The sequence below is a fragment of the Brugia malayi genome (genome assembly GCF_000002995.4).
Source record: "Brugia malayi strain FR3 genome assembly, contig: Bm_v4_Chr4_scaffold_001, whole genome shotgun sequence".
In the NCBI taxonomy this organism is placed as follows: domain Eukaryota; kingdom Metazoa; phylum Nematoda; class Chromadorea; order Rhabditida; family Onchocercidae; genus Brugia; species Brugia malayi.
In genome coordinates, this window is record NW_025062478.1 from 2,304,314 (window position 1) to 2,326,727 (window position 22,414).

General features: G+C 24.2%; 4 protein-coding genes across 5 annotated transcripts; 2 read left to right on the forward strand and 2 right to left on the reverse strand.

The window, feature by feature from the left end:
• Positions 1-5,834: 5,834 nt before the first annotated feature.
• On the forward strand, positions 5,835-8,089 carry Bma-ttx-1 (the record flags this gene model as incomplete). Of its 2 annotated transcripts, none has more annotated exons than XM_043081368.1 (5): positions 5,835-6,085; positions 6,970-7,123; positions 7,337-7,495; positions 7,605-7,761; positions 7,968-8,089. In XM_043081368.1, 5 exons carry the CDS (start codon positions 5,835-5,837, stop codon positions 8,087-8,089), a joined length of 843 nt encoding a protein of 280 aa, XP_042937302.1. The 2 variants fall into 2 exon arrangements, with proteins under 2 accessions (XP_042937302.1, XP_001893267.1); XM_001893232.1 differs by having other exon boundaries at positions 6,982-7,123; positions 7,977-8,089.
• Positions 8,090-10,055: 1,966 nt separating this feature from the next.
• Positions 10,056-12,302, forward strand: Bm9383 (Uncharacterized protein; the record flags this gene model as incomplete). The annotated part of the gene is made up of 7 exons (XM_043081369.1): positions 10,056-10,121; positions 10,345-10,443; positions 10,810-10,818; positions 11,281-11,325; positions 11,517-11,749; positions 11,874-11,956; positions 12,265-12,302. The coding sequence occupies 7 exons, from the start codon at positions 10,056-10,058 to the stop codon at positions 12,300-12,302; spliced, it is 573 nt and encodes a 190-aa protein (XP_042937303.1).
• Positions 12,303-13,708: 1,406 nt separating this feature from the next.
• Positions 13,709-17,756, reverse strand: Bm14164 (Uncharacterized protein; the record flags this gene model as incomplete). The annotated part of the gene is made up of 8 exons (XM_043081370.1): positions 13,709-13,843; positions 13,979-14,117; positions 14,581-14,642; positions 14,923-14,984; positions 15,897-15,960; positions 16,716-16,744; positions 17,053-17,113; positions 17,679-17,756. The coding sequence occupies 8 exons, from the start codon at positions 17,754-17,756 to the stop codon at positions 13,709-13,711; spliced, it is 630 nt and encodes a 209-aa protein (XP_042937304.1).
• A 1,082-nt stretch (positions 17,757-18,838) lies between these two features.
• On the reverse strand, positions 18,839-21,705 carry Bm5700 (uncharacterized protein; the record flags this gene model as incomplete). The annotated part of the gene is made up of 9 exons (XM_001902598.2): positions 18,839-18,994; positions 19,123-19,275; positions 19,372-19,582; positions 19,720-19,762; positions 20,004-20,163; positions 20,360-20,542; positions 20,661-20,723; positions 20,864-20,963; positions 21,482-21,705. The coding sequence occupies 9 exons, from the start codon at positions 21,703-21,705 to the stop codon at positions 18,839-18,841; spliced, it is 1,293 nt and encodes a 430-aa protein (XP_001902633.1).
• Positions 21,706-22,414: the final 709 nt, after the last annotated feature.

Consider the following 22,414-nt stretch of genomic DNA (forward strand, 5'->3'; position numbering starts at 1 on the left):
AAATTTTGAATTATTTTTGCTAAATAAAATATCGATTATTAATTATTTTATGAAAAAGAAAAAGCAAATAGGTTACTTCTAAACGATAATTTTGCTTATTATCAGTTTCAATTATCAAAATAATATTATTGGATGGATTAATTGAAGTCGCAAAAAGCTTAGCTTAATTAAAAAACTATGGAAATAACTTAATAAACTGTTTAATAATTTCATAATTTATCTTTTTATTTGCAGTATTTTACTTGTAATTTGTATACATAAAACTGTTAATTCATGTTCGAAATAAATTATCTAAATTTGAATTAATAAATTAATGAATTTTAATAATTTTAATATTTCCAGTATTTCTACATTTAAAATGTTGCGTTGATTAATAATAACTTATGTAAACTATTCTTGGTTAAATTAATTTAGCTCATTTCATCACGAAAAACTAAAATTGAATAAATTTATTTAATAAGTTACTCATTGCAAAATGATTGTTATTCATTTATACTTTTAAATAAAGAATCAGTCGTTAGGTTACAAAATTAATTTCATCAGTAATTTGAATGACATTTTCAAGTTTTTCATTGCAAACTTTGTTTTATTTTAAAATTTGCAAAAGTTCCGTAAATTATATTTAATGTCAATTAAATGCAATCCAACAATTATTATTTTTTGTTTTTTCTTATAAAAGTGAATTGTTTCAAAATTAAAGTTGAAATTGAATTGCTTAATTGTTTGATTAATCGAGAAAATGGAAATTTTTTATCTCAAATATTATTTATTTTTTTTTTTTTTTTGATTTATGCTATTTACCTGTTTATAAAAGTTTTTTGTTTCTTGACAAACCATCAAATAATAACAAAATAAAAATAATAAAATTATAAACAATATCATATTTTTATTCATAAAAGTTAAAATTTTCAAATATTTAATATGACATATTTACAACAAAATATAATTTAATGAATAATATAAAATTTACATTTATCAAATTATCTAAAATTGGTTAAAGTTTAATAATTTTTCACAAATATAAAAATTTTTAAAACTTTTCTTTTTTTAATTAATTTAATTTTGTAGTGTTCATTTGCAATCAAAAAAAAAGGTTAAAGAGAGGGAGAGAGGGAGAGATGAAAAGAAAGAAATACAAAAATGCATTGTAAAAAAGAAAGAGCAATAAGAAGAGAAGAAAGAGAGAGAAAGAGGGAATATCAGATTAAAATAAATTATTATTGCAAAAATATTATTTTCCGATAAAGAAACCGGATGAATGAATAAATTATCATAGTTATCATTTTTAACAAATATATATTTATGAATGAATAGAAAATATATATGTTTATGTGTATGCCCAGAAATATATGTTTATCGCTTATCAATTTGATTAATATTAAATCCACTTCATTATTCTCTCTTCTTTTTTTCTCTTCCCCTGCTTTCATCTTTTCATAACTTTACATTTCCCTGCGGCTTTTTTTTTCTCCCATTCATTAACTATTGTTGTCACACTTCACAATATTTGTCATCTTTTTAGATTTATGGTAGATATGTCGATGAAGTATTAATCAGAAGAAGAATGAAAATAAATCTGTCCACTTGTTTACCACAATATATCTTTTTGATGTTTACCGATATTATGATGCTAAAGTTCATCTAAGTAATCATAACAATAGGTACATATAAAACATACAAAATAATTTAGCGCTCATCACTTTTTTTTTTTTGTTTGTTTGTTTGTTTGTTTGTAAATCCTACTCTCAAATTTGTTTATTTCTGCCAAAAATAAACGAAAAAAAAAGACTTATTTGAAAATGCTTAATTTTAAAAACAAACTTATTGAAAATATTTAATTCTGAAAATAAAGTTATTGAAAATATTTAATTTTAAAAACAAACTTATTGAAAATATTTAATTCTGAAAATAAACTTATTGAAAATGTTCAATTTTAAAAATAAATTTATTGAAAATATATAGTTTTGATAATAATTATAAAAGATTATTTAAAAGATCAAAAAATAAAAAATGAAATTAGGCTAGTAATTTAAATGATTGATGATAGAAAGAAAAAATTTTTTGTAATATGATAGAAATGCATAAGTAATTTCATATCGAGATTAAGCAAAAGAAAACAAAAAAGGAAAGGAGAGAGAGAGAGAGAGAAAGAGAGAGAAGAAAAACGAAAAAGAAGTCAAAAGAGCAAAAATCATAAAAATTTTGTTTTTTTTTTTTATTAAAATAATTCCAAAAATGAAAAAAGAGAGTGTGAAAGAAATGAAATATAGAAATTCATTATTAGAATGAATTTTAATTTTTTTTTTAATTTTAACAATTTCATTTTTTAACATTTTTATTTCAAAAATTTTTCTTTTCTTTTTCTTCGTTAATTCATCAAAATTTTTATATAAAAATTGTTGATAGTATGATATATTCATTTTATCAAATTTGTTTACAACACACAAACATGCACACATACACATACATTTATATATATATTGTAAATATCAATTGAATATTATTATATGGTACAGAATTCTGAATTCTGAATAGGGTTGACACTTCATGCATTAAACTACACGCCACGCCATTGGTTGTCACATCGTAAAGGTGGGAGGAGGATGACAAGGAGGTAGTGTACAAGGTGAATTGCACCGACACACACATACACACACATTGTTTGCAGTAGTGTTAGGAGGAGGAAAAGTTGTGTATGTGTGTGTGTGTATGTGAATGTATGTGCGTGGGTGTATGTGTCGGTGTGTAATATTTGTGAATGTATATGTGATGAGATTGGCATTTGAGAATTGAAAATTCATTATTCTATATAGCAATTGGTGATTGAAAATGAATGATATTTGCAAAACAGTCATCGCATCAATCTATCTGTCAACTGGCTGAATGTTTCCCTCACCGATCGCTTCCATTAAATTGTCCCATCCTTTTTTTTTTTTTTTTTTTTTTTTGTCATCAGCTCATCTTTTCCTCTTATAATATCTATTTGCTGACATACCGTAATCGTATAAAACCTCATCGGTTCTTTTCTTTTTTTCAAATTCATTTTTAAATGATTGTTTTGATTGCTTTTCTTCGTTTTTTTTTTTTTTTTTTTTTAATATTTTAAAATCTAAATTTAATTGTTAAATAATATTGAAAAAGTTATATAGAATAAATACTTCAAATATTCCTTTAAGAAGGTAGAATGAAAAGATTAGAGGAAGAAAGAAGAAGAAGGAAGTAGAAGGAGGACATTAAAGAATTGTTTGATAAAATAGCAGCTGAGCCCGGTTAAATTGTCAGCTTAGAAGTGTCAGCGAGTTAGTTAGGCGGTTTAAATCGTATAGATCATCCTGATTACTACAATCAGAGTGGTATTAACTTTCAAGTATGAGCGGATTGTTTCGAGAAAGAGAAAAGCCAGGAAAAGGTTAACCTGTTGTAACCTAACATTGTTATCAATTGACAAACATAACGAATTGTTTTAATCCAATTATGGAATTTGTAAATTTTTGTATATTTATTAGACATAAACTCTTTAAATTTAACACTTTGCAGGTAATGTTGACATTTATTCTCTTTTCATTCATTTTAATATGTTATGTATATAAGTAATTTCTTCACTACCCTTTTAGTCTACCCTATCTTACTTTACCCTACCCTATCCTACCCTACCCTGTTCTACCTTATATTATTTATTCTTTTCCCTTCCTTCTTTTTTTTTAATGAACAAAGATTACTTTTGTTGGTTCTTTTTCTATTAATACCAAAATGGTATTCCTTTCATATAAGCTCATTTAAACGTTTTTTAAACTTCTTATACACCATCCATTCATATATCTCTGACAATAATAATAATAATAATAATAATAAAGTGAGAGAGAAAATCTTCTTTAAATGAGTTAAAGTTAGATTTTCGGCTCATTCAAATATTTTAATGACAGATAATACTTAGATTAGTAATGGGAAAAGTTCATCCAAATAAATGCTTCCAATTTTTGCATTTATAATGGAAATATAAAAGAAAATAAAAAGTCATTTAAATTCTTTTATTTGCTTTCGCTTTTTTTTTCTTTTTTTTTTTAATTAACATTTATTACTTAAATTTCTTTCTTTCTTTAACAAATTTGTTTGAAAGTTTATTTCATCATACTGATTAAAAATTATTTCTGAATTTGTTTGTAATATTAAATGGAATTGCATCGCTCAGAGAATGCTGTTCTACGATATCTAATGAATATATCACATCTCACTTTAGTGGAGAAGAAATAATTAAAATATATATTGAAGGAAAAAGATTACTGTAAAATTTTCATTTTTCCTTTTTATTTATTTTTTTTCTTTTTCATCTTCAGTGATTCTATGAGACAAATTATTAATTATTACTTTTATTCGTTAAAAAAAACGCATTTGAAGTTGCGATATGCGTTTAAGGCTACGATAAACATTCAGGATTACGGTATCTTCAATATTAAGTTTATCTGTTCTGCTGAAAGTATAATAATGGAAATAAATTATCCTAGCAAGCGCAGATAATTTCAAACATTAGCGCAATATGAAAAAAGTAAAATAGAAATTATGAGGTTATCATCGTCGGCGTTCTTAAAATTATTAAATTATCTGATCAAATTGACGTATATTATTATTGTATGTATATATCTATTATACTGTATATTATTATTGTATATTATTGTGTATTATATTATTGTATATTGACGTATATTAAACTGTTTGATAAAATATGTGAAATATTTTAATAAATTCAGATAAGTAATCATTAATGGTTCAAATAATGCCAAATTTTATATTTATTCGTTATTTTAAATGACTAAATAGATTATTGCTTATTTGTTTGTTTATTTTTTCTCGAAGAAATTTTAAGCATAAGCTATTTAACAATTACAGCAATGATAATATATCATGCACAATGTCACTTGTCAAATCTAAAATTTCGATATACAGTAATCCTATTTTATAAGTTGCTAAAATCAATTTGATCAAATTTTCACACAGTAATTTTCTTTTATATTTACATGTTCAAGAAAATGCTAAATAACATTATTCTTAACAGTTATCACTTTAAATATCTATTCTTCATTAATTTTAATTAGCAAATTTTTTTAAATAACCATTTGGAATAGTTGCAGCCTAATTAATAAGAATTAATTAGATATCAATCTTAAAACTTGTTAATAAATACATATACGATAATCATAGGAAATAAATATTGGCATAATATTTACTTCTGTTGTAGCTTCTTTGTGCTTTTAGTGCTTCAAACCATTCTTTATTATTATCATTATTATTGTTATTATTATTATTTTATATTATATTTTTTTTTTAGTGAGGAACAATTTTATTTAAAAAGAAAACGAGGAGACAAAATTATTCAATGATTTGAACTTTTTAGCATCTTCAAAATATTCAAAATAAACTCATTGTTCTCTTAACAATAAGCAATAAAATAACGAAATTAAAAAAAAAAAGTCTTCAATTTCTCCAGTATAATACCTATACACTTTCTAATGTATAAATAAATAATATTTTTTGCATTTCTTTGCTTTAAAAGCATAATGAAGTTAAGTTTAAAAAGTTTTCAAATAAAACTTACAACTGTTTCTTTTCTAAAGACAATGAAAATATTAATTAATGGCTTGTATAAAGTGAGCGCAAATGTCATGTTTTGTGTAAACTTAAATTTCAGATTCCTGTTTCTTTTAGTGAAAATTTGTTTGTTGTTGATAATAAAGCAATATTTGGATTTTCTCTCTTTTATTTTAGAGCGTTTCCATTGAAATTAAATTTCAAAATTTATTATTAATAAATAATTCTGAGATCTATTTTGATTCTAGCAAATGTCGTATATCCCTACGGTGAGCGTAACAAGCGCTGCCGCAGCGGCAAATATGAGTTCTGCGGCAAATATGGCTGCATACTTCAAAAATGGTGCTTATGCAACTGCGCCGCATATGTCAAGTGCTGCACTTGGTTTTACCGCAACACCAGCGCACAATTTTTTGCCGGGCGGAATGGGTTATATTGGAAATTCACTAGCAGATTGCCAAACGGCTGGATTAACAGCCTGGAATGCTAGCCAAGCAGCAAGGTTAATTTTACTTTTATTTCTTTCCTTCTAGAAAATTTATTGTTAATTATACAAAATCTAACTTCAATACTTTTATCCACTTACTTAACTTATTTTTATAATTAAATCATTGCCGGTTTCAATTGATATATTACAAGATACCATCACTTCATCCGGAAAACCTACTAAGATTGCAGTTTATCAATACTGTAGCAACTTGTAAACAAATTTTCATGGTTACGATAAACAAATACCGTACGGCAGTTGTTGTTGTTGCTGTTGGACATGAATTACCGTACACAATTAATACTAAAATTAGGAAAACTAGTTTTATCATAATTATTTCCTTAATAATAAATTAAATCTCTATAATTGATGGAAACGGAAGTATATCATTGAAGATGATATGAATTTAAATTTCACATATTATTTTGAAATATCACTCATATTGAAGTATTTCTCATTAATCTCAATTTATTAATAACGGATATCCTTCTTCATTTATAATTTTCTACCCGAAATTTGACACTGGAATCAGTCTCATTCCTTGAAATCTCCATTTTCATTAAGGAATTAAAATCAATCTTCTAAAATTCCATTTCTATAAGTCATCGCTTTTCCTGAAAGTATTCATTCTCATTTAAAGAATGGCAAAAGTGAAAACGAATTAATAATTATGAAAAAGTCTTAATTATCAACCGAAAATTGACAATTAAAGGATTTCAGTTTTAATCAATCACATTGAGTTTCAACATAATTTCACTGATTTTTTTTGTTGTGATTAAGAACAGATTATTTGGATAAGTCTTGTAATAATAATAATAGTAATAATAATAATAATAATACCGGTTGCAATCGGTGATTGAGAATAATTGAGGATTCGCCTACATTGCACTTTACTTCAGTTCAAACTTCAGAAAACAACGCCGTGAACGAACAACATTTTCACGAATACAATTGGAAGTTTTGGAGAATTACTTTTCCAAAACTCGTTATCCAGATATATTTATTCGTGAGGAAATTTCATTGAAAATTCAATTACCAGAATCACGCGTTCAAGTATGCTCAAACTTAATTTTAAAACTTGAATTACTATTTTTTTTTTTCTTTCTACATTTTAGTTTTATTCAACTGTTAAGTTTTATTTATTATCTGCTTCCTTTGCATATTTTTTCGGATAATTATTATTTTATTTATTAGTATGGATTACTAATTTTATACATGACTAATTAATTATAAAGTTTTATACAAATTTCATCAGAGAAACATCAGGTATGGTTTAAAAATCGACGTGCTAAAGCTCGACAACAAAAGAAAGCAACAAAACATGAAGTTGCATTGCATGTCGTTCCGGCATGCAGCAATGATGGTAGCTCATCTAGTAAAACTAATTCAGCTGATATCCGGAATGCTAGTACTTGCAGTACTGAGGTTAGATAGTTTGAAATATTGTTAACAATCAAATAATAATTTAAAAAAAGAATTAATTCTTATTTTTGAAAAAAAAAAAAAAAGGTAAAGAAAAATGAAAAATTTTTAGATAAAAACAGAAAGAAGTGAAACAAGTGTATCAGAACAAAGGACATCACCAATTGAAATTGATTCATCAAAATTAACCGTCTTACCACCACCATATTTTGGTACCATATCACCATCAACAGCATATACATCACAAGCAACATTTCCACAAGGATATGGTAAGTTTTTCAAAATTTATTTATTTACCTAAAATTTTGTTAAAAATTAAATATTTGGTAGATGTGCTATGTGCAATTAGTCTTTATAATACTTAAAAAAAGAAAAAAAAAAAGATTATTTTAATTTTTTCGTTTAAAATAAAAACTTTTTTTTTTTGGCTAATTATAATTATTAAAAAAAAAACTCGATTACACGTCAGTGTCAGTAGTTGTAGGCTATGGAGGTTATCAAGCAACAGTTCCAACACCAATGGAATATTTTCAGTATCCGACAAGTGCTGCAACATATGCTGCAGCTACTGATCCATGGAAATTCATGAATCAATGATTATTTATAAATGATATAAATAATTAATTAATTATGATAATTTATCAATTATAATTATTCATTTGTATTTATTTCCATACCTATAATATTAGCAATATGCAAAAATCATAAATTAATGATTCTTGCAAAACAAAAAAAAATAATTTTTTTTTCATATGGTACTTTTCTTAACTTTTCATACGGTAATTTGTAATTTGATAAGAATGCATATGTGATACGGTATGATATGATAGGTGAGAGTCTTATCAGATGAGATAAAATCTTTTGCAATTAATGATTGGCATTGAAACTATTCGATAAGCCTTTGATAGGTCATTGGAATTGTATTGTGATAATTTATCAAATTATTTTATCGTAGGCATGCATTAATAATTCATACAATTATAGTTGAATATAAATTAATTAATTAATTAATTAGATTTTCATTAGCATCTGTGATTTGATAGATTGATTGGTAGATAATGCAATTGTTTCATTTTATATTTATTTTACATTTTTTTTTTTTTTTTTTGCTTTTTTCTGTTTCTTTGTAAATTCTGAAACTATTAACTTCAAAAAAATAATAATATTAATAAAAATAAATTCCTTACTGAAGTATAAAATAATTGATTTATTACTTCCTTTTTCTTATCGTATATTTAAGGCTAGCAACTTTTTTATTTTATTTTAATTTTTCAGAAATTTCAAATTTTAAGAAATTAAATCTTTACATTCATTTTTAGCTTTTTATGTGTTCCTCGTAAAATCCTGCCATTTTAATTCTTTCAAAAATTATGAAATAATTTTATTTATAAGTAAAATTTAAGAAAAAAGATCTAATCAATAATGAATGTGGCAATGGATCAGATATATTTAATACTTTGAAATTGCACAATTTTAAAATACTTTTGGAAATTTAATAATTTGTTTGTAATAAATGAAAATAAGTCGAGATGAAGTAAATTATTTGCAAAAATATCTTGAAAATGTGTAAACAATCTTTTTTTTTTTGTGAGAAAAAACAAAAAAAAAACAATCATACATACTTGAAAGTATGAAAAATCTGAAAAAAGATTCATTCATTTAAGCAAAATTAATAAATAACTTTTTCAATTTCTCAAAAGTAATTTATAAAATTAAACAAATTCACTTATCGTAATTTCAAACTATGTTATAATTATTATTTTTCTTTTTTCATTTGCAATTTTGATAACTTTTCTCTCATTCATTCGACTTTTCTTTTTTTTTTTTTTTTTTTTTTAATATCATTTAAAATATTTTTTTCTTTTCTTTTTCTTTTTCCATGCAAATATTATCTCAATTTGAATGCATTATAAATATTAATTAATTAATTTCTCGATTTTGTCACAAATACATTGTCATTTAATTGAACCGTGTGATAAATTTTTACTTGTTATTGTTATTATAACTTTTTAATAGTATTTGTATTGTATTTTTTTATATATATATATATAAAGTATGAAATTTGCATTTTATTAGTTTTTACAATAACATTCTCACTATCAAATGATTCAATAAAAACCTGGAAACTTAACAAAAAATATTATTTCCAAAAAAAGAAAATTTAATAAACATTTAATTTTGAAAATTCACAGCTTTTAAAATTTTAAAATAAACATTATATAATAAATGATATCATAATCATTCAAGATTAATTTACTATCGTCATCTTTTTTTTTTTTTTTTAAAAAAAAAAGAAAACATTCATTTTCTTTTATTTAATGAAAAAATTTTTAAAAGACAGAATTTTTTCTTAATTAATTATAAAATTGTTCTTATTTTATTCTACTCTTTTTTTCTTTCTTTCACAACAAATTAAAAAAAAAATTTCTTTAAAAAATGCAAAATATTCAAATTTTTTTCTTTTGAAAAATTTTCCGTTTGTAATAAATTGAAAATGAAAATGATAAATGCTTGTATTGTTTTCATTTATACATTTGTAATTGGACGGTTGCAAAAGAATTTAATGGCATTTGTAACATTTGTCATTGCTATGGCAGCAATTGGCGCTTTTTATCTTTACTCAACCAAAGTATCTTTCTGAATTAATTAATTAATTAGTTAATTGCTTACATATCTATTTCATTTTTTATTATATTAATTTTCTTTTTTAAAATTTTATTTCTTTTATGATTTTACCTTTTGACTCTATTTCTTCGTTAATTGTTTACATATTTATTTCATCTTTTATCATATTATTTTTTTTTTTTTGATTTTTATTTTTTTATTTTAAAAAATTTCGATTTTGTTTACAGCCAGCATGCAGACAAGCTGTCAACAATTGGTCTATTTTAGCATGTGATGCATTGCAAGGAAAAGTTACACCATCTTCTCGGCAAATTGTAAAACGAAAGGTTTACTTTTTTAATTAATAATACTATAATTTAATTAAAAAATTTATTTAATTCTTTGAAAGATTGAAATTTGTTTTAATTTTATCTTATATAGCAATTTAATTGCATTAAAATTTAATCTAATCATTTAAAATATTTGAATTTATTTAAAATGATTTTAAATAAATTAGAAATTCAATAACATTTTATAATTAACAATGATGAATAATTTAATTTTAATTAATTTGTAATGAATAATTTGGTCGCATTAATTATTTTAATAAATAACTTTTTAATTTAAATTAATAAAATGTAAAATGTCAAAAATTTTGTTTTAAAAATAATTTAATATTAGAAATGAATAATTAATATCAGTGTAAATTGTAGGTGCAAGTGGTCAGTACTACTGCGCCAATTGCTCCAACATCTTTACCACGATATCAACCAGAACAAAAAATTAGTTTCAAATTATATATCTTTTTTTAATTTTTATTTAATAAACAAAAAAGGTTTTTTTTTTGAAATTAAAATCACACAAACATTATCGATTGCTTTGTCAGATTCAATAGTTAGATGATTGCATGACAAAATGTTATTCTCGAGATATTCTCAAAATATAGTTAAATTTTTGGATTCTTTTTCTTCGAACAAAAGTTTTTTGAAAATTTTTGAAATTGAAAATTTTAATTTAAATTAATAGATTAATTTTTAAGTTATTTTTTGAAAAAAAAAAAAAACTTATTCTAGAAGAAATTCGAGCAAAGCAATAATTTGAAGGATGGAAAAAATTTTGCAAAATATTTGCTGAAGATTAATTGTAATTATAAGTTAAAAAACTAATGAAAATATCATTTTCAGGTTGCTATTGATAGTATGATGCAACCTTTTCTTCGTCCAACTTCAGTTAGTTTTTAAACTGTAAAAAAAAAAAGAAACAAAATCCTAGGAAAATGCTTACTTTTTCTTGTTTGATTTGTTATTTTAATTTAAATTTACTTACAAAATTAAATAATAAAACTAATTTTTAGATTAATTTTTAAACATCTAAATTTGTAAAATAAAGAAAAAAAAAAAGATAATATGAATGTATTTAGGAAGTGCCAGCTGAAGCACTGCCATCCGGATCTGTTGGAAGTTCTGGTTCTACCGGAAGTCAATTAACAGGAACATCGGATGATGATAAAGCAGCAATACCGGAAGGTGAGACACGTACTGGTGCAACTGTTATTCGTTCATCGACATTAAATCAGGAAGAAGGAAGAACAACACCTGTATCACGTACTGCAACCGTCCCAACTGAGAGTACACCGGAAAAAGGACTTGTCACGTAAGTTATACCACGTGTTTTCTCTCTCTCTCTCTTTTTTTTTAACCATTTTAATTTAATTTCAAATAAATCAATCAATAATTCACTTTTAAGTCAATCGATTCATTTAATTAAACCATTGTAGAGGTGAAAAGAAGAAGAAAAAAAAGAAATCAAAGAGTAAAAAGAGCAAAAAGAAGAAAACTTCTAAAGGAAGCAAGAAAGAAGGTAATAGCAATTATTTGATATTAATTTTATTAAAAAATTTTTTTAAAGTGCTATAATTTTTCAAAAAAAAAAAACATAAAAAGAACAAAAAGCTAAATTTATGAAAAAATAAAGGAGAAAATATGAGATAATAAAGACAAAGAAAAAATACGATATTTTCTCTCCTAAGATTATCATTAATTTTAAGCAAAATGATGGATTCAATTTTAAAATATATTTGAATCAAATACTACAAATTTCTTTTTTCCATTCTTATCAACAAAAAAAAAAATATTTTTACTTATACTTTGATATTTTTAAATTTTTAGTCAAGAAAACGGAAGAAATACTACCAGAAGATCCATAATAAAATAAGCTGCGCTGTACTCTTTACATGGATTTTTTAATTTTTATTTTTTCAAAACGACAACATATGACACAAATGAAATCAATCATTCATTCACATGCAAATTATACTAAACTTAAAAATTATTTATAATTTACTGGAAATGCTAAAATATAATAATTGATATAAATATTTGTATCAAAATGAATTACTGTGCATTGATTCATATATGAATAATTAATAATCATTTTGAAATTGAAAAAAAAAAAAAGTAGAAAATGTTTAACAAATAAACTATGCAAATTTCTCTGTCATATTTGAATTATAACATTAATAATTATACTTCTTAATAAAATTTGCAAATATTTTTTATAATAACAAAATTTTTAAATTAATAATTTTTTTTTATTCTTTTTTTTTTTCCTTCTGCAGAATAACATTTTATTTTTTATTTAGGATTTGATTGTGGATAGATATAAATAAAAAAAAAAAAGGCTAAAATATTATAGAAATTTATATTTATTTTATTTTGCTACTTTGATTAACATTTTCCATTTTCAATCTTAAAAGAAAATAATTAATTGTAAGTGAAATGTCAAAATTTATTTTTATTTCGAAAATAATATCATATAAAATAGATATGAGACAATTAGAAAAATATTAAAAATAAATAATTTCAAAGTTGATATGTATGAGATGGATTTTGTTGAAATAGTAGTGTAGAAATACGATCAGAATTATCAAATAAAATATTTTTGATATTCATTTTAATTAAACGTTTTAATATTTGTGATAATTCATTTATTGTTATTTCACTTCGTCCCTCATAAGAGCAATATTTTATCATATCAGTCATACAGATTGAATGATTTTCCACAAATAATTGAAGAGCCTTTAAAAGAAAAAAGAAACAAAGAAATATCATTTGAATAATTAGTAATCAATAAATTTTTTCAATTATTACTTCAAATATATCTCTTTTCAAACTTTTTAATTAGCACAATTCTTTATAATTAAATTCTAAGATCACTACATGAATATTCATTTTATTGAAATGAGTCACTTATTATTATTATTATTATTATTACTATTATTATTATTTAATATTATTATTATTATTATTTTACATATTTGCAGCAAACATATTATTAAATTATTTAATTTGGTAGAAATATTTTAATTTATTTTTTTAATAAGTTGTATTTTAGTAAATTCTCTCAAACAGTTAATATTTCAATTTAATATTGAAATAATCAGTTTTGATATCGTTTTTCTTTCAAAAAAAAAAAAAAAAAGAAAGAAAAAAACAACCATTATTTATTTTATAAAATAAGTTATAAAAGTAAAATATATATATATATATATAAATTGGAAATGGAAAAAATACAAAAAAAAATATAAATTATAAATTGAATATAAAAAAAATATCAAAAATGAAAAACCTTTGTAGCTAAATCAATTGAAATACTTCGACTACCAATAGCAATACGTAATTTTTTGCATGCATTTATTGGATTTTTGTAAATTGTTTGCATATTATCAGTTATCCATTCAAATGCATCCTTCAAATTTTATTGAAATAAAAATTCAAAAAAAAAAAAAAAAAAATTTTAATTTAAATTTGTTTAAATGTAATTTTTGATACAATATTAAAATCAAGCATTTAAATAATGAAAGTAGAAGAAATTGATAATAACCGATTCACATAATGTAAACATTTTTGATTTTGCAAAATAATTCTTAATTCTATCTAAGCGTTCACGTGTAAGCGTTATGCATTGTATTCTTGAAAAAATTTCTTCCATAATTTCATTAATTTCATTCACTGTTGTTTTGCTGAAAAAGAAAGAAAAAATAGACAAACATACATGTAACATTTATTTTACAATATTAAATAATTAATTAATTAATTAATTAATTAATTAAATATGAAATGGATAAGTGAAAAGAAAAAATCATTTTCCTATTGTATAAAATTTCATTTCTTTAATATTATCTTTACAGACACATAAATCTTATGATAAGCTTTTTGATAATCAATTTTTTTTTCTCGTTTTTAAAAAAGAAAAATCAAAGATTAAAGATTAATAAAAAAGTTTGAATTTTTAGACATCTCCATATACTTATACTTATGTTATGTTATATTTTGCATATTCAATCTATATAACACTAAAAATTGCTACATAAATGCTTCAAAATATCTGTAAAATATATATTTTAGAAAAATTTAGAAGATATATTTTAGAAATTTAATATATATATATATATGTCAGTTTAAAATTGAAAATGAAAAAAAGACCCAGAAATAACTGTAGAAATTATTGAAGGACTAATTTCTGGTGTAGCAGCAGACAGATTTCCCTGAAATGCTATTTTATAACTAATAATGATACTGATTTTATAATTAATAGTGATAATGAATGATTGCAACAATATTAGCAGTAATAATAATAATGATAAATAACAATAAATAAAAGCAACAATAACAATAATAATAACAGCAATAATAATAATTAATAATAATAATGATAATAATAGAACAATGATGTAAATAATAATAATAATAACAATTAATAATAAAGTAGAATTAAAATATTTGGTTCAATATTTCCCATTTTTATTAAATGTAACTAAAGAAAACCTTGATATCTGTAGTATCAGCATCTGAAACTTCACACGACACTTCATTATCTTGAGATATACCTGCAAGAGAATTCAATTTTTCTCAACCTTCAATAATTGATACACTTAATTGTTTAGGAAAAATCATAACTACTATTTGTTTTTGATAATATTTGTATAAATTAACTGATAAATGATAAAATTTGTATAAATTAACTGATAAAGAATGAATGATAAAATTCTTTTAATCCTTTTACAATTTCAACTTGTTATTTATCTAATTTTAAATTCAAACAAATAGGCAATGGATGATATTTTTTTAAACTAATAAATTGAAATATAAAATTTATTTATTATTACCAAAAATATTCATTGCTATGACTCGAATATATCGTTTTTTTTTTCTTGTATTTTTATTACATTTGATAATTAACAATATTAATTGCTTATATTACTGATTAATTATTTTTGACAAAAAATTTTGAACTAATTTGTAATTTTGTATTAGATATGGTTAGTTAACAAGGAATTTTCTAATTCAGATTAAAAGCTAATTGATTAGAATTGAATAAATTAAATTAATGAATGCTTAATGTAAAAGATGAATTTTATTCAGGAAATTAATAGCACTTTAAAGGTCACTCTTCAGGTCAATGTAAGCTACTATTAGATTATTTAATTCTAATAAACAATTAGTGCTAATTAAATGCCAATTTTAAATAAACTTTATTACTAACTTAAAATGCATGCATTTATCTGATAAACAAAATTTGCTAACAAAAAATTTTTTAAAATTAAACATATTTGACATTGTATTTGTTTAACTTTTAATTATCTCATTCAAAATTTGATCTGTCTATTAATGTTTAATATATTATTTAAATATTGGATACAAGTACAAATATTTGATTCAAAAAAAAAAAGGAAAAAAAAAATGGAAAAGAAAAAGTATATTTGAAATTATCGATGATTAGATTGAAGTTGAAGGTAAACCTTTTGATAGCTGATCACTTTTTAGTAGATCTGTACCATTTTGAACATTGCTTTTTTGTTGATGCTAGAAATTAATCAGTTCAAACAGATAATTATAAATTTACAACAGTTAAAAAAGAAAAAAAAAATTTTATTTTTCTGCATCATGTTATTAGCTAAATAGTAATTTGTCGTGTTACTATTTATGTTTGCAATATATACATTACTTTGTGCATGCATGCAATATATGCACTACTTTATGCATGTTTGTTGTGCATTACTTTGTGTATGCATGCAATATATGCACTACTTTATGCATGTTTGTTGTGCATTACTTTGTGTATGCATGCAATATATGCACTACTTTATGCATGTTTGTTGTGCACTACTTTATGCATGTTTGTTGTGCATTACTTTGTGTATGCATGCAATATATGCACTACTTTATGCATGTTTGTTGTGCATTACTTTGTGTATGCATGCAATATATGCACTACTTTATGCATGTTTGTTGTGCACTACTTTATGCATGTTTGTTGTGCATTACTTTGTGCATGCTTGCTTATACTTATACTTCAGAGTATTTAAAATAATAAAAATTTTTGATTTGCTTTTGCAAAATTGCATTTTAATTAGTTTTATTCTTCCTAAAATACTAACAATCATTTAGCACTTAGCATTTACAACTTTGCTAGGCATACATTGCATGAAATAATGATAATCCTAGAATTATATAAATTTTATTTTTGTAAATGCAATTATTAACCTTTGTTATACCATTTTTTCTGAAAAAAAAAAAAAGAAAAAAAAAGTCAATCATTTAGAAAAAGTATTACTAACCTTTGCTACACGTCGCTCAATTACCATTTCTGCAAAAAAAAAAAAAAAAAAAAATTAATCATTTGGAAAAAGCACTAATTGTTTCGTGGAAATTTTAAAAAACTTTTATAATTTAATAAATTATTCCGAAACATTAAATATTTTATGAATGATAATTGGCAGAATTAATCCAATGAATTTAGTATAATAAATCAATTTAGTATAATAATAAATCAAATTAAAGGGTATTATCTAATTGGTTAGCATTAAAATCAGTGTAACATAATTTTCCGGATGCATACCGGATAGATAATCATCGTAAATTAAAGTCTTAGATTAACAGAGATTGCATATTTACTTGGTGTTTTACGCAAAATTGACGCTGATTTATCATCTTTTTCAACTTTTGAACATTGCAACTAAAATGAGAAACAATTATTTTCTTAAAAAAAATTCAAAAGTTTTTGATATACGAAGTTAAAATGTCAAATAAATTTTAAAATTTTCGAATAGTTAATTTCAAATTATCATTAATATTTTAAATTCCATAGCAATTCAACTGTTTCCTACTTATTTCATCAATGTTATTGTGTTCACATAGACAAGTTCATTTGAAATAATAACAATCAAATTGATTTCATTTTCAATCCTATCAAATTAATTTACATAAGAAATATACGGAGGAACAGAGCAGAATAAAAGCACAAACGGATGAATTGCTATAAAATAAAAATAGTAAAAGAATTAAGCCAATCAGATCGTTTTGAAATGATTTTAAAAGTTTAATTTATAAATGCAAAGATTAAATTAACAACTCAAATAGAGTGAAGAACAATTAATTTACTTAAAATAACCTATGTATAGTAAATCTTCATGTAAAAATGAATAATTACCCATGTAGTACACTGTCTAAACTATCATAATAATTAATTTCAAAATGCAAAAAAAAAAAAATTAACTTTCATATGCAAAAATATGACTTACTGCCTGTTCCATCTTCTCAGTTCGTGAATTTTGTGATCGTTGTGTAGTAGCATCTGAAGCTAACAAATTCGAAAACATTAAAACTAAAAATTTCGTAAACATTAAGTAATATTAAGTTAAGAGAAACCGATTTTTAAAAATATCCGAAATATTAAAAAAGTATATCTAACACGTCAACACGTAAAAAGTATATATCCTCACGTAACAGCATTATCGAATTTTGGTATTAAAAAAGTGTATCTAACACGTCAACCTCACGTAATAGCATTATCGAATTTTGGTATTAAAAAAGTGTATCTAACATGTCAACCTCACGTAATAGCATTATCGAATTTTGGTATTAAAAAAGTGTATCTAACACGTCAACCTCACGTAATAGAATTATCGAATTTTAGTTATAATATCTACTTCGACATTCATTTCTGAGAATTAAAAGATTTCACATTCTCTATATAATAAGCAAAGGAATGAAATCACCGTTCGAAATTGCATTCAGCGAATCATTTTTGCTTTTTATCGATTTATTGGCTCTTTTATTCATCGTTTTTGATTCTGAAATATCTTTCAGTCTCAAAATTTAATGATAAAAATTTACGACGAATCTCCACTTACACATATTTGTTGAGGAAATTTAATAAGACTGAATTAGTGCTAAATCGAAGTTCTATAACATTCCAAAATCTCAGTAACTTTTGAAAAAAGTTAAATTCAACTTTGAAATCAGATTATAAGCAGCTTTTTCCTTCCTTCTATTTGTTTATAACAACCGAACGACCTGTTTAGTGTTTCACAACAAATGTAATGTTTTGAATGATAATAGCAATGCTCATTTATATATTTTCTTATAAATTTGAAAAAATTCATTTGAATTTTAGGACTCAAAGGAGTTAAGCATTGCTAGCAAAATTAAAATAATACATGAAACTATAAAATTGTGTTCACTGCTGTTTGCATGTTCCAGTAATTAAGAAAAGTTGTGAATACGTTTTGCTATACTTTATTTAAGCATTAAATTTGATAAATCAATGCAAAAACAACTTCAATTATAATTCTTAAATTGACTTATTTGCTAAATTCAACAATATACAAAAATAATAATAATAACCGAACAATAATCAAATAAAATGATTGCACAGCAATTAGTTACAAACAAACAACTGCTACAATGAACATTTAACACCCGTAGCATTTGAAGTTTTGTTATCATACATTTTCTTTTGAGATCTTCTGGATGGTATCGGTAAGCAAACACCATTTTCAGCTAGTGCTTCTGCTTGACTCAAAGCAACTCGATCATTTGCTGGTTGAAATTTTACCTAAAATTTTGATCATTTGGAAAATACTGATATTTTCAAACAAAGCAATTGATGCTGTCAGTGAAAAGATTCGCTTTGTCGTTCAATTCTTATTAAATTTGTAGATTTCAAACTGATGAAAGTCATACATTGATGCCTTTACATAAATCCATAATCCTTAGATATTGATCATGATACCTCACATAGGATCCATTAGCTTTTAACCACTGACGTGAATGATGAACCAAAAAAGAGACGCAATCAGTACGAAGGACAATTTTGCGGTAATTTTGGTTTACAGCCTAAAAATCTCTTCTTAAGACTGCATAATAGAATTTATGCTTGCTCATATGAAAAAAATAAATAATAATAATCACAGATTTGAACCTTATGATTACCTGTTGCAGAGCATCAATTATAGCTTGTAACTGACATCGAACTAAAGTTATAGGGTAGAAATTATAACGTCTTCCGGTACCTAATTCCTGCGCATGTGGCCAATAAACACCACAACCTGCCTTAACATACTTCTTCTCATTTCCTTCGACATGTAAAACGCCACATGTATAAACAGTAGGAACATCATCACTCGATAGGTTTTTGGAAGCACTAGAAATAAACAGTTTACAGTTTAGCAAAATGGGTCAGAGTTCACCAAACAAATCCAAACTGTTTCAGGACCAAAAATCATCATATATATATTGATTAACTGATTAATGAGACTTTTAATTAATTTTTATGCTTACCAGTTTTTTGAATCTGCTGATGGTGTTTCTGGTATAAATATATCTGAAATTATGTAGATGACATGCAGCAACATGACTTCAACCACAAACAATTAGAATTATCTGATCATTCATAGATGGGCTACAACTTAGCAATCGGAAATCTATTGTTATTAAAATAACGGTATTTTAGAACAGAATCATAAAGAACAAAAAACAAATGATCAAAAATTTCATTTAGCTTACATATCCTACGCTTCACTGCTTTTAATTTCTGCTTACTATATAAAGTATTTATCATTAACCTGTACTTCTCTTCTGCACTTTTCCCAAAGTTGCTCTTAATGAAACTATTGGAGAGGGCTTCTTATTTTCAGATTCCCGCTTGCTCACTTTTCTGTTCATCAGATTCTCGAAAAATTTCTTAGCTGTTTCTTCAATGGAAGAACTGTATTCAATAGTCGCCTGAAAAGCATGCGTCAATTACGACTTCCACAACTTTAAATAAAAATGTATGGAGGATTAACTAAAGTTCTTTGGAAATGACAAATAGTGCATGAAAAATGTTTGCTTTAGCATGAAATGAACAAATATGACGAAAAATACATTAGGGATTGAAATGAGAAAAAAAAAAAACAATGTTAAATTAATGCATTTATACATCGATCATGTGTAGTAATCGATATAAATCTCCAGCTTCGGCTAAGCACAAGCTAAATGTCATCGATTTTTGTTGTAGAAATTCATCTAAGCTCCACCATAATGATGTTTTACCAAAATGCTTCCAAACAAATTTCGAATTTGTAACAATACGGACGCGTGGTAAATTCATTTTGAAAACTGCCTGCAATGCCACAATGCTAAAAATCAACTTTTTCCTCCCATTTTTTTTAGAAATAATCATATCAAACCAGGACAATTTATTGAAATAAAAACTTGGCATATAACAAAGAATAGCATACTTGTTTCAGTGCCAAGCAAACAGCTTCAATTTCAGCTTTCGTTGTCGATCTTACGGAATGCTCCTATAAGCAAACGTTATCGTAATATAACATAGTTTCGATTTCTTATTAAAGCGAAATTTAATTACAGAAAGTCTTGGCAGCTCTTGTTCATGAAAAAGTTTGCCAGAACAATTAAAATTTAAAGAAAAAAAAAAGAGCACCTTGACTCGATTACATTCGCTATTATCATTCCAATAAACTGCTATAATTGGATTGTTGAAATTATCAGGGATATGTACAAAAGCTTTTACAATTGGAACACTGAAATAGATAACGGAAGTAAATAAGAATTTCAATAATTTTATACTGGGATAAATCTTAATCAAACTGAAACAAAATACTTCGTTACTGCTGCTCTAAATTCGTTATTTGATCAAATCAGTTAATTTATTGATATAAGTATGATAAATTGTATAATAAATCCACAATTTTTGAACTATGTTATCAGATTTGCTTTTATGAAGTTCAGAAACTTATAAAATTACAGTTCTGGTCTAGCATTCTACACTACAGAATACGGACTTGTAGTTTCAATTTTCTTCTTTCTTCAATGGACGTTTATTTTAGTCGAAACAATATCAACAATTGGATTCATCTTGTGAATAAGAACAGCTGTAGGATATCACCGACGACAACTTGATCAATAAATGCACAAAATATAATAGCTTAATAGATCAATTTTAAGAACGCAATTTTTCATGTATGTGACAAATAATTCAACTAAGTTAGCAAATATCCTATATAACAAAAAAAAAAACGAAATGGTAAAAATTTAGTACTCATTCCAATTATTTGATGCTTCCGATGAAAATAGCAGTCTGCTATCATTTTTTGAGGATCTATCTCGACGTGCACGTACGCGTCGTACGTCAGTGTACAGTGCTGATTGCCGATTAATAAATGCAACTGTAAATGTTCGTTTGCTAATAACAGGATGAATAGATACGATAAACTGTAATGGTTTTAGCCAGTCTATAATACGAGAAAACAATATGGCTCTCATTCACAATGATATATTCCTTATCATAACTGAAAAAAAAAATTCCTTAATTGAATTAAATTTTACAATTGCAATTAAACAAATTTCTATATCATAATGTTATGGTGGAACGATTAGGTAAATGGGACATCATTTCCAAGAAAAAAATCAAATTAAAAATCAAATTAAAAAAAATTGCTTCAAAGAGATCATGTTTGCATTGTTGTTGCACGCAACGGCCTTGAAATGGTAAGTCAGAACTTCGTGGCAAATTCAGAATTATGTGAGTGTGTTGGAGTGGACTTAGTAAATCAGTCATTTGCTTCTCATTTTCATTGTTTTTGTGATGGTTTTCTATGCATCTTACTTTACTTCTTATTACATTGTATTGCTATTTATTTTCAGTCAATTTAATTTCATATTTAATTGTTTATTTTTATGCTTATTTACGTTATTACATGGTAACTGGATGAGTATACATATTTTGTCATTTTTTTTAAATAATTTTAATTAACGAAACGTTTAATTATTGAATATTTGTTCATCTATTTATTCTTGACATTTAGTTATTTAGATGCATATTTTATCTAAGCTATACTTCAATTAATATCAATTAATGATATTATAGCTATTTTCCTCAAGCTATATTTTAATTGATTACACTACGTAATCCACTGTCTCTCTTTCTTCTTCATCTTTTTTTTGCTTTCTCATTATCATCAACACTCTTTCA